Source organism: Micromys minutus (genome assembly GCF_963924665.1).
Source record: "Micromys minutus genome assembly, chromosome: 3".
Taxonomy (NCBI): Eukaryota; Metazoa; Chordata; class Mammalia; order Rodentia; family Muridae; genus Micromys; species Micromys minutus.
Window position 1 is genome coordinate 10,102,714 of NC_137972.1, and position 12,397 is coordinate 10,115,110.

Consider the following 12,397-nt stretch of genomic DNA (forward strand, 5'->3'; position numbering starts at 1 on the left):
CTAATTATCATTACATTTTAGGGGAAAATGAATGGCATGGAGCTGAATGTTAACTATTCCATTTTATTCTTTTACACATGTGGTTTAGCATATTATTCAGTAACTTCGCCCCCTCCCTCTCCCTCTCCCTCTCCAAGTATGGGTTATATGCTAAACCTAAGAGGAAAAGGAAGATTGGGGAGGGAGAGGAAGGAAAGGGGAAGGGATACAATTAGAGCTCTAGATACCCCCTCGTTTTTTAAGGTATCAAAGTGGTTAATGTCTTTGCAGGTTGCTGTTGATATGGGGACCTTACTGCCACAGTCCAAAAGAGGACTAATTACTGGGAATGATGTCACCGTAGGCAGAGGAATAATCCCATCATTTAATTAGTTGAATGATTTAAACAAAGATTTGCATAGATGCACTCATCAGTTGCCATGAATTACGGAGAAGCAGTTGCCAGCGAGGGGTAACAGATCATACAGTTGGAGGGGAAAAAAAATCTCATCCTCCTTGAACATAATTAATTTAATTGTCCTCATTAGCTGTACCATTTGTTTTGATTTTATTTCTCCCTTTCCCTACACATACTTCTCCCTCCCTCTTTTCTTCTCAGTACATTGGCTGCTAGAGAGAACAGGCAACACACACACACACACACACACACACACACACACACACAGTTTTTTTTCAGAGTAGCTGTGGCTGGGAGGTGGGGTAGACCAGCAGGGAGCTGTGTGGATGGGTAAGATGTGTGTGTGTGTGTGTGTGTGTGTGTGTTCCTGCCTGAGTAGTAGAGCCAGGAAAAGCCAAAACTTAAGAAGTCTGCTTAGAGACTGAAGAGCGGAAGGGGTTCTCAGTAATCTTCCTGTCTGTGAATTTCCGTGTCTTTCAGGTTAGTTCTGAGTTTTGTTGTCTTTGAAAGGGAGAAGAAAGAAAGCCACATACTATTTTCTTATGAGCCTTCTGAAGGTTGGGGTTAAAAAATAAATTAGCCTGGTTGTGGCAGGACTTTGGATACAAGGAAGCATAATTTATCATAAATATTCAAGGGGACTGTTTTAATTATTTATATATATTATATATATACATACATATACACACATATGTGTGTGTGTATACATATATATTAAAATTGATGGTACAGAAGTGGTAATGAAGTTTTTTTGTTTGTCTGAAGTGTGGTTTGTGGTCGTTGGGTTTTTTTTTTTTTTTTTTTTTTTTTGTGGAGGGATTTCTGGTTCAACAATTGAATCTTTCTTGGAGCTTAAAACATCACATACAGTGTCATTCAAATTGGCACAGTTTTTAAGCTTGGCCTTTTGGCAAGGCTTTGTGAGAAATGCTGAGTGGGCCTTGTAAGAGCCACCAAAGGGGGCAATGGCTGAAGTTTAAAAACTTAGAAAAAGAAATGCTTTAAAGCTACCAGTGACCTACAGAAATGCAGAGCGCAGGGAAGAGGTTAGGGGAAATGGGGCAGGTTTAGAGGCAAAAATAAAAGCCTCTACCCAGGCCTTAATATAAATGTATGAAGGCAGGGTATAAGTACAGGGTGGCCAGGGGACCACCTTAGTCCTGAAAGCCTGCCTTGGGGTTCGTATGGACCAGCACTGGAAGCAGGTTTTAAACTTAAGTATCCAAGTATCCACACTAAGTCTTTCAGTGGCCACCTTGGGTTCAGCCCCTGGCAGGCAGTACTAGTTCACAGTTGGCTCTTGGGCTAGAGAGAGGAAACAGTGTGGCACTACTTGGATTGGGTTTATGTGACAAGGCAAACCACACAGGGACTTGAGAGAGTTTCTAAATGGAATTCATAGCCCTGGAAACTGCAGACACCCCCAGACATTCGGGAAATGGAGGGCTGCATTTTTCCAGTGTTCCCTGGTAGCACTTTGATTTCTTGGCTTTTATTTTAACTTCCTCCACTGGCACTGTCAGTAACAGATTTAGAGGGCAATTTGCTTTCATCGTCCCCATCCTATTCCAAAATGCCCCCCCATTATTTTAGGAAGCCCTACCCTTCTCCTCCGGAGCACTTTCACAGTTCTGGTGGGCAAGTCCTGGAGGTAGGGTCCTTCCAGAGTCCAGTTCTGCGGAGGTCACATTCACTGTGATGGGGATGGGTGGGGAGGGGATGTCCCCAGCATTTGTCAGGAGCATATGCAATGGGTTGTGCTGACTGCACTCCCAGGCTTGTCAATTTTCACCCTGGGAAATTAGCAACAAAGCCTGGATCTGTCTCCTGGCTGCTTTTGCACTTTCTGAGGGCAGTTGTACTTGACTAAGCTGCAGAATAGAAGAGAGAGAGAGAGAGAGAGAGAGAGAGAGAGAGAGAGAGAGAGAGAGAGAGAGAGAGAGAGAGAGAGAGAGAGAGAGAGAGAGGGAGAGAGAGGGAGAGAGAGAGAGAGATCAAGCTAGCTAGCGAGGAGCAAGGGAGCCAGCTAGAGGGAGGGAGAGAAGGAAGAGAGAGAAGAGGGAGGGTGGGGGCGAGAGGTAAATACTCTTAAATCGGAACGGAGCTGCTTCCACTGTGGTTCTGACAGGCGCTGCCTGGGCTCCGAGGTGCTGTAATAACTGGGTGACCTTTTCTTGGGCTGTATTATGTCTGGCTAGGAAGGGATTGCATTTTGCGGCTGAGAGCCAGGGCTTCCTTCAGCTCGGGCTCCTCGCACGCTGCTGGGGTAAGTTGTCAGGAGCTAGAACCAAGAGAGACATCCCCCGGACTACAGTTGCCTAAAAGAAGGACACCTGTGGCTCGCATGCGGTCCACACTGGTACTTGGCGGATCCTGGAGGACCTCATTATTTTAAACTTAAAAAAAAAATAGAGATTCTACCCCCCCGTTTTTTTTTCAAACAATGTTTCTTTTTGACCTTTCCCAAGGAGAAGCGCTACCAAGCAGCCGCTGTGCTCACTGAACACCCTCCCCTGTATCGCTTAATTGAGAAGGTAAGTGAGAGGCTGTGTACACACGCGTCGGCTTATTTGTGCTGTGTGTGTCTGCTGGTGCGCGCGTGCGTGTGCGGATGTTGGGTGTTTTTTTTTTTTCTCCTTCTTCCCCATCCTCTTCCAACGATGCATAAAGTAAAGCTGCACTCGAGCCATCGTCACCACTACTGCAACTTTCCCCGGGCTGCAGGTCTGCAGAGAGGGTTTTGTGTTTGTTTTTGTTGAAATCATGGGGGGCATCATTATTTTTACGACAAGACGTGAGATAGATATGGGGCGGAAGACGTGGATGCCAGAGGAAGAGAGGGAGCGCGCGGCTGGCTGCAGCGCGACACCTCAAGTAGGAGTCCAGTGCATAACAGACAAAGTTCATTGAGAGCTGCAGCATTCGCACACCCTGACTCCGGAAGAGGGGTTGGGACAGTTTGCAAAGGTTGGGGGTGGGGTGTTGCTTCTAGTCTAAGGGAAGTGGTGTCAGTCTTGGGTATTTTCCCAGACCTCTTTACACCTGCTTGGTGAAATACATGCCCGCTACCCCCAGAAAGAGTTGAAATTACAACCTTGTTTTTGTCTACACCCCTGCTTCTCCCAATGCAACCCTAATATGAAAACACTGCTTCTGTGTGTTGCACAAGTGACTGTGTCGGGGCATGGAGATGGGGGACAAGCGTCCAGTGGAGATGGGTTCCTTGTACCCAAGTGTTTGTATCTTAGCATTGAGAGAGAGAGAGAGAGAGAGAGAGAGAGAGAGAGAGAGAGAGAGAGAGAGAGAGAGAGAGAGAGAGAGAGAGAGAGATTCAGCACATTTTAACCGGGGCTACTCAGATTGCTGTTATGAAACACAAGTCAGATTTATGATCTTTTTCATACCGAACACGATGTGCTATGCTAACACTGCGTGTGATGGTTTAATCAAATCCATTTGTTACCAAGAAGCTAAAAGGGGCCGCTGGGATTTTAGGATTACGGCCCGAGTGAGGGAAGCATGTGGCTTTGTCATTCGCCATCATTTTACTCGCTCCCTCGTCCCTTCCCCCACTGCCTGCCTCCCTCACCACTAGACCCTAGCTCCCAAAGTGGCTTCACAGTAGTGGATCCTGGGCCCTGCTTGCTGCTCACCAGATCCACGCTTGGGCCCCAAATCCAAGTGATTCCCCTCTTCTACTCTCTGCCTCCGGGGCTTGGTGTTCCAGAGAAGGTGCAGCGACTCAGGCACGCCTCAGTCAACTCATGCAGAAACAAGAGAAAAGTTTTGGTAAGGTTACCTTCTCTTCTAGATGCACTTTCTCCGGCCGCTAGACACTCTGGCTAGCTCCGCAGCCTGCCTGCTCTTCTAGCGCCGAAGATAGGAAATACCATTGTTGCTGCTGCTTTTTTTTAAGACTGCCGCTTTCGACCAATTAATCTCGCTAGGTGCCAGAAATCCTGGGACATTCTTTGCACAACCACCCCTGTGTGGTTGCAAAGACACAGCCACAAAAAGGTTGAATCATAAACTCCCGCAAGGAGGCAAGGAGATTCTTTGTTAGAGTGTATGTATGTTTCTTATTTTTTTTTTTTTTTTTTATTTTGCATGTGAGCTGCATCAAAATTGAACCCAGTCTTGCAAATCTCTTGTTGGCCTTTGCCAAGCACTAGCACTTTGCTGCCATGGTAACTGTAATTAAACTGATAAGAGCGGGGAAATGTCAGTATCTCTGAGCCTTGCAGCTGCATTGGAGAAAAAGGGAATCAAATTGGTTCCCAGCTCCATTGCTCAAAGAGGGGAGGGTGGTGGGAGGACGCGGAGGGGGTTGGGGGTTGAAGGGGCAGAACAGAGTTAAGCAGCTCCAGTACCAGAGATTTGGGGAGATGTGTTTGCATTGTTCTCCCTTAGGGGGCTGTAGCCTGTAGGGGTGCTCTGGGCCAGTGAACAGAGAGAAACAAGCTTTTAGGCCCAGTCCAGTTTTCCAATCTGGGCGGGGTGGGGGGGTTGAGTGGGAGGAAGATGGGCAGGAGGAGAGACCATCTTTTGTTTGGTACTCTTGGCAATTGGAGGGCTGTGTTGGCCAAATTCTTTTAATCTATGTCATTGCTCCCAGCTGCGAAACCTGCGGACCCAATTTTAGCATCTTCCCTTCCAAAAGCCCGTCCAATGGAGCCCCTTCCGCGGCTCCCAAATTGTCCTCTGTAAATCTTCTGAAAGGGGAAGGAATGTACTCCATTCATTCATCGTGATCAGTCCAAATAATACATACATGTTAAAAAAAAAAAAAAAAAAAACAGTGCCTGAGCACTGCACATCTCTCCTTATGCTGGTTATTTTTTTTTAAGCCCCTGTGTGTTGCGGAGTTGTGGTTACTTTGTTGTGTTAACTACTGAAGCTAAGACTGTGCGGATGAATGGTACAGAACAAGGGAGCATAATAGATGCAATCAACCGGCAGGCCTGCTCACAATGCAATCCAGGCAATTAAAAGCTCACCAGAGTTTAAATGAAACGGTTCTACTTATTTCTGCACAGCACACTGCACAAGCTATTATTTATGTCTTTAAAAAAAAAAAAAAAAAACAACTATGATTTCCCTTAAACTGTCAAATAACTCCGAATGGCAGGGTCTCGGAGGCAATAAGAATTTCCCTCAGAATAATTTGCATGCCAATCTAAAAACTAGTTACGGGTGCTGATGGGCTATGAGCACTTGTGAAGTGTCTCTTAGCCAGGAACACAGAAGTCTCTCCAGACATACTCTTTTGGATCCAGAGCTGCTCAGTGCTTTCTGCCTTTTAGGTGGCTGGCAACCTGGTAACTACCAAGCGCTTGTTTTCCTACATTTTTTCCCCTAAATGCATAGAATAGAGCAGATTCCATTTGCAAGAGAGAGTGTGGGAGGGGGGTAGTTTCCAAAAGAAGATCTGAGGATGGTAGAAAATATCGGATTCTTTTCATTCACGGGGCCAAACAGAATGTAAGAGTTTCAGTTATTAATTGGCCTCTGGGTGCTAAATTAAAATGTCAACACAACAAAAACACTCTGTGAAGACAAACAGGATAGTATTCCTTGTGCCAAATGTTGGTAAGCACTGTCTTGGTCACAATGCATTTTGGGTAAAGAGAGCTGACCCTCTACACTTAATAATGATGTCATGAGTCTGAGAAATAATGATGTTTAGCTGACTACCAAAAAGATTTTTTTTTTAATCCTTTAGCTTAGTGATGCATTTTTTGAAAACTTAGATCATGAGGATAGCTACCCTTACCAAACAGTTAGATGTTTTCAGTCATGAAATTCTGACTGTTTTTAGTAAATTAAAATTCCCCCTTCTTCCCTACGTATATGACGAGGTGCCTGGGTCTGTTGTAAAATGTAATTAATGGGATTCATGCCTTGTGGGACCTTGCTAGAAAGGGATAACTAGTTCTGATCAAAGAAACTTCATTTGTTAGAAGTTCTAGAGAGTGAGATTTACCAGAGCTATCAAGGGTTATGATTAATCTACACTAGGCCCGGAGCTCCTTCAAAGAAAAGGGATCAGAAAGCAGGCTACAGGGCCACCACCTGCTCTTCTGCACAAATCTGGCTGACGGACCACAGCTCGGGACACCACAGCCACGAGTGTCAGACACACAGAACGGCCAGGCTGCTCTCTTTCCTGTGCGCCCTCCTCCACAACTCTACCACACAAGCAATTTTCTTACCTGAGCTCAAGAACATTCGAATAGCATGTGTGATTCCTGTGCTATTAATAGCTAGAAAACAGACTTAGCTGTGAGGACGCTTTCATACTCCTTGTCAGCGGGGTTTTGGTTGTGGTATTTTGTTTTATTTGTTTCTTTCTTTGGCTGTTTTTATTTCCCCCAGAGTAGGTACTAAGGGATTGCTTTCAGAAGGAAGGAGAGAATTTATATATCTTGAGGAGAAATCAATCTCCAATGTTTCACGTCTCCTAAAACTCTCTTAAGCGCGTACATATTTGCTGTTTTATATCTCCGTGCAACCAAGTGTAAACCTTTACACTGGGGAGGAAGGAATTGTTAAGGGTGACCCTCAGGTTACAGGTAGACCATCTGGTGTCAGGTGCATGGCAGGACTGTGGTTCAGCTTCCTGGGGACTTCTTCACTCCGGAGGCTCTCTCAGTGTTATAATTTGGAATACAGGAGAGTCAATGTCTGCTGTAGTTTATAGGGATTCAAATCCATTGCTGGATAAAGATGAAGCTTAAATCGCTGGCCAGCATTCCTTTCTTTTTTAAGGTTGAGTGTTTGACACCTGGGGAACAATAAAAAAAAAAAAAAAAAAAAAAACATAAAAAAAGGAGTATTCAGTTAATTGAAAATATTTCAGTCAAGTTGTAAAAGACATAGAAGCCAGCCAGACTCCTGGCTTATGGAGAAAGTTCAGCATCGAAATATGAGGATGTTCCTTTATTTAATATACTGCATGTTTACCTTCTGTACTTATCCGTTTATGGAGGAGTGTACAATTGTGAACCTTCTTAGACCTTGTCTTCTATTGTTTCTTCTTTCCCTTATAAAATAAGTGTATGCTTGTGGCTGTAAATCCCACAATCACGTACTTGTTTTATATCAGAGCATATATTATATAATCAAGTGATGAGTCTTCAACGAAAGCAGTGACTAATGAGTGTGAAATTAAACGTACTCGGCTATTTTAACACAATGAATACGTTAAGATATCAAGGACACAGAAGCATGTCTTTGGATGTAAAAGTTCTATAGGATGTATGGGCTTCGGGCTGGGTACACGATGCACTTATCCATGAACTTTTGTACCTCCAAGTAAGGTTCTGAATTTCCCCCTACAGATGCACACTGCTTCCATCAAATGCCTGATAAGAGAATTGTTTATCCAGTTCAGCAAAGCTCAGTTTGGATCCCCATCATCCAACTCTGAGTTAGTTTCAGTCTCTTGCTTCTTAGGGTACCATCCACTGGCTCAGATGTTCTTCCCAGGGGAACCATTCTGTGCGGAGAACGGGACACTGGAAATGATGAAAGATTTCTGTCCTCCCCTATCCAGTGACAAGGTCCGATGTACAACATCAGCTCATCTCTGCTGCTGCTTCGTGTGAATGAGCTCACCAGGGGTTTCATATGGCTTTTATAAAATCCAGGATGTAGGTCGATTATAGTACGTCCCTTAAAAAGGAAGAAGGAAGGAAGGAAAGAAGGAAAAAAGAGTGCAGAGGCAACGTTTAACCTTTTTTCCTGTTTGTCTGTCTTTCCGTTTGGAATCTCAGTTCTCTTTTCTCCTTTTTTTTTTTTCCTCAGGCATACAAATGCTCTCAGTTCAGCCAGACACCAAGCCGAAAGGTTGTGCTGGCTGCAACCGCAAAATCAAGGACCGGTATCTCCTAAAGGCACTGGACAAATATTGGCATGAGGACTGCCTGAAGTGTGCCTGCTGCGACTGTCGTTTGGGAGAGGTGGGCTCCACCCTGTACACTAAAGCGAATCTTATCCTTTGTCGCAGAGACTACCTGAGGTAGGAATTATCTCTCTGTGCCAGTGTTGGCCAGGTGCCTCTTACAGTACATTTGCAAGTGTGTTTCTGGCTTGTTTGATTTCAGTAACTACTGACTGGTGTTCTTGAAAGATGCTACACCGACACCCTTCACAGTGCCAGCCTTTATCAAGTCAACTTTTGCTTAAGGGATAGCCAACAAAACAGCTGAAGTGTTTTCACTTGGCTTGTCCAGGTACTCGAACTGAAGAATCATTCATTGCTCACACTGGAAATGGCAGTCAATGCCAGGGATGTTCTGATGAAAACAACATCTGGGTTGTTCCTTGCTTTAGAGCAGGAGAGGCAAAGTTGGTTGAGTCTGACAGAGAAATGAGTCTGTTGCTTACCTAAACCTTCTAGCTCTGCACTTTTGACATGTTCAACTTTAGATGGACTGAGTGTTCTGGCTACTCAGCTTACTTCCCTGTCTCACGTCCCTTCAAGAAAGTCAGTTTTAAATTATTAATTTTCATTTATTAGTATATTGACTGCAATGTTTGGGACCCCAGACACAGAGTGACTGTCTCCCAGCCTAGTGATAGTCAAGTGACTGTTTCAATATTGAGCAGCCTCAGTCTCCCTTGTGATTTTATGGAGAATGAAAATAAGGACCCCAAAGTTGATGGGAACCGTTGCCACACTCCAAAGTACAAACACCAAAATGGCTCCAAGACAGTGGGGGGACCCATGGTTATGCAAGCCCAGTGTTATTCCAAAGCATCCCTGCTTTTTGTCAACACAGAAATGCTACAGAAAAGAAAGTATTTTCTTCTCAGGGGGACTTGGAGACTTGACTTAGCTGCAAATTACTTATCTTAATAAAGTGGGATCTATCAAATTAGAAAAATGATATATGGTATCATTTGGGTTTTCATATTTGATACAATTAATCATTTTTTTCCAGCCTGACATTAAGCTATTTATTTTGAATCGTTTTCCTTATGACACAAAATTTATCAATTGGTAGTAACTCCCTAACCAACCATCTTGGCCATTCTGGTAGGTGGTTCTTAGGATATTTGATCCCTCTTCTCTTAGTCTATAATTCAGCTACTTAAAGTCAGATTTTTATCCTAATACATATATATCTTTTGATTAATGGTGGTTGCATAAGGGCGAATTCAGTGTGGCTTATCACATTCTGGTCTCCCCTGGGAGTATTGCTCTGGCTTGTGCCTACAGCCTCCTGACTAATTATAAGCAGTTGTTACTACTTCCCAGAGCTCAGAAGCATGCAAGGTGCCAACAATAGAAAGTGACTCTCAGGAGCCAGGGCTTCCCTCATTATGGTGGCAAACTAATCAGAGTTAACTTACAACACGAATTCTTTCAGAACTCTGCAGTCTTTGAACTTTTCCTCTTTGAAATAAAAATGTCTCCTGTGCTCATTGTGAATGAGTGCGTCATTTCCAGATAAAGGGTTTGTGTTTGCTTTTCATGATCTGACATGTTGCTTTTCAGGTTCCAGTTGTCTGTGCTAAGCAACACCCACAGCCTTTTGACTCCTTTTGACTTACATTATGCACAATTTTAGTATTTCAAGTGGATTTAGGTTTGTGATTGAAAACAAGGAGTCTATATGGTTTGGGCTGAAGTAGGTAATTTAATAAGTAGAATAGATAAATAAACATTAAGGAAAATGTAACGAATGTGGCTTGAATGCTTCAGATATTTCTGAATCAGAAATGTTGAGTTTACCACTTTTGTGGGTAAAATTACTTTGCATTTTCAGTGTGTGGACTGCAGAGAAAGTAACCATGGGTTTGTTTTATTTTATTCTTCCTTAGGACAGCAAATAGGATAGGATCTTAAGCTAGTCAAGTAAATGTTTCATCCAAGGGAATTTATCAAGATAGTTTCCATATCTGAAGTCTTTGTCTTTCCTTAAAAATGACAAAATGCATGTTACTTTTTGAGATACAACTTTTAATTTCTGCTGGGTTTTAATTTTAATCTAATTTAAGTTCAATTAACTTATTTATAAATAGATCTTACTCTTTCAAATACGGTCTGACCACCAATGTGTTCATTTCTGGAAGAACAGTGTCTTCTAAAGTTTGTCATTACCACATTAATGGCCAGTTGTTATGTTAACAGCCCAAGGGTTGTTAACATTTTAGACTAAGTTGTTAACAGCAAGCTTATTCCTTATTTAAGTTGTAGGTTTGCTGTGTATATTGTGACTTGGGCAATTTTACCAATACCTCAAAAGTGTCAAAGGGGAGTGGAGAAGTGGAGTATGTATAAAACGCTGTGTTGTGAGTTATAGAACTTGCCACAGATGTGGTACATTTGATGTAAAAAGCATAGGTCTCAATCACATTATAGAGATGTGTCTCTAAGAAATTAAAATAGTCCAAACCTATATTTTAAGTTGGCACCTATTACCAAGTTTATTTGTAGATCAAAGCCTTTGATGGGATACAGCCATTTACAAATGTTTATTAGATGCCCACCCTGTGGAAGGTAGAATTTGAAACAACAACCAAAAATTGACTAAGGGAAGAATGTCATTACGTAATGATGGTTTGGACTCCAGCCGTTGCTTCCAAACTCCTTTGCGGAAATATGCATAAAGCAGTCAGTGCATAATTAAAGTTTCAGAGTTAAGACTCTGGAGCTATTAGGATAGTTTATTTTATTGTAAGAATATTTATAATGTGATTAATGAACAAACACTTTTCTGAGTCTAATTGCTGAGCCTCAAAACTAATTCTCCTCATTGTTCTGCGTGTGTTCTTCTTCTGTATTTTCCACAGGCAACATTTAACCACTTAAATGCTGCTTCAAAATAATTGGGTGTTTGGTTTTGTTTTGTTTTAAACTATATGAATTTGTCTATAAACATATAGAATTATATGATTTTTGTTGCAGTACCAAACAAGCCATCAGTATGTTACAGATTTAGATTGTCCCTCTGAGTCACTAGGTACCTAAGGGTGGGATGCTAAAGGAAACATCTCCACACGTATCAATTGTAGCTTCTCAGTATTGTGCTACAGTAGGTAATTGCTCATGGCTGAGGAAGAGGGAAATATTTTATGAATTGTGCTTAACAGTCTAATGAACACTTTCCCTGGAGAATAAAAACAAACAAACGAACAAACCAAACCAGCCCATTTTAAACTATGAGTTTTAGAAGACTTGGCTCTCATTCTGTGTGGCTTGGGCTGTGTGACGGAGTGAAAACAGGCCAGTCCTGTGAATCGTGGGTTGGAGAGCAGGATACTTTCTGAAGGTATTCATTATGGTGATACGTGTCTTTTTAACCTTCGTGACACAGTCACCCCCATTTAAGGGAAAAACAAAACAGTTCCAGTTGCTGCAGCCTTGGTCCCCAGAGTGGGACTGCTCACTTCCTGAAACTGGCCTGTCCTGTTGGCTTGTCTTTGATCTGCTATTTCGCTGTGAACAGAAGATGCACATATCCAAGGAGACTACGTTTACTTCCTTGTAGGACCACTCTTCCTCCTCTGGAACTTGTTCCACGAAGAAAGGAGAATGGTTGATTTTGGAGGCTCTCTCCTGTCAGAACAAGGGTGTGTGGGCCACCTACAGTTAGGTAGCCGTGTGTCAAAACTACGACCTGAAATTGCTAAAAGTGAGGCCAGCACATCGGTATATTCTGTAAAAGATTTTGAAAGGCAAACTCTGACACAATAGACAAAAAGCATCTTTAGACTTTAAATGAGTTTGGAATTGATAATATGTAAGAAGAGTCATCTGTTGAATTAAAAACAACGACATTGAGCAGTCCTGCCTAAGAGACGCTGGTCACTGCCGTCCCATCTTCGTCTCCTTGGAGGTGAAGAGCAGATAAGTACAGATTGAGAATTAAGACTTTGTGTAAACATTAAATACTTAGAAGTGCAGAAATGTCCCAATTCCTAACTTTTTGACCTAGAGGGGGGAAAAATCAGATTTTACCACTCCATCCTTTGGAGAGCTTTTTTGTGCTC

The 12,397-nt window shown here is 42.8% G+C and overlaps 1 protein-coding gene across 2 annotated transcripts in view; it reads left to right on the forward strand.

The window, feature by feature from the left end:
* Nucleotides 1-2,002: 2,002 nt before the first annotated feature.
* The window catches only part of LMO3 (LIM domain only 3), a gene marked incomplete at both ends in the record, with an annotated part of 58,444 nt that continues 48,049 nt past the window's right edge, over nt 2,003-12,397 (forward strand). Inside the window, 2 exons of one of the 2 annotated variants that reach the window (XM_080914978.1) lie at nt 2,003-2,048; nt 8,204-8,417. In XM_080914978.1, coding sequence (XP_080771104.1) covers nt 8,212-8,417 — 206 coding nt within the window. Of the gene's footprint in view, nt 2,049-4,161; nt 4,187-8,203; nt 8,418-12,397 lie in introns of those variants that run through there. The other variant, XM_080914977.1, reaches the window with a different exon arrangement.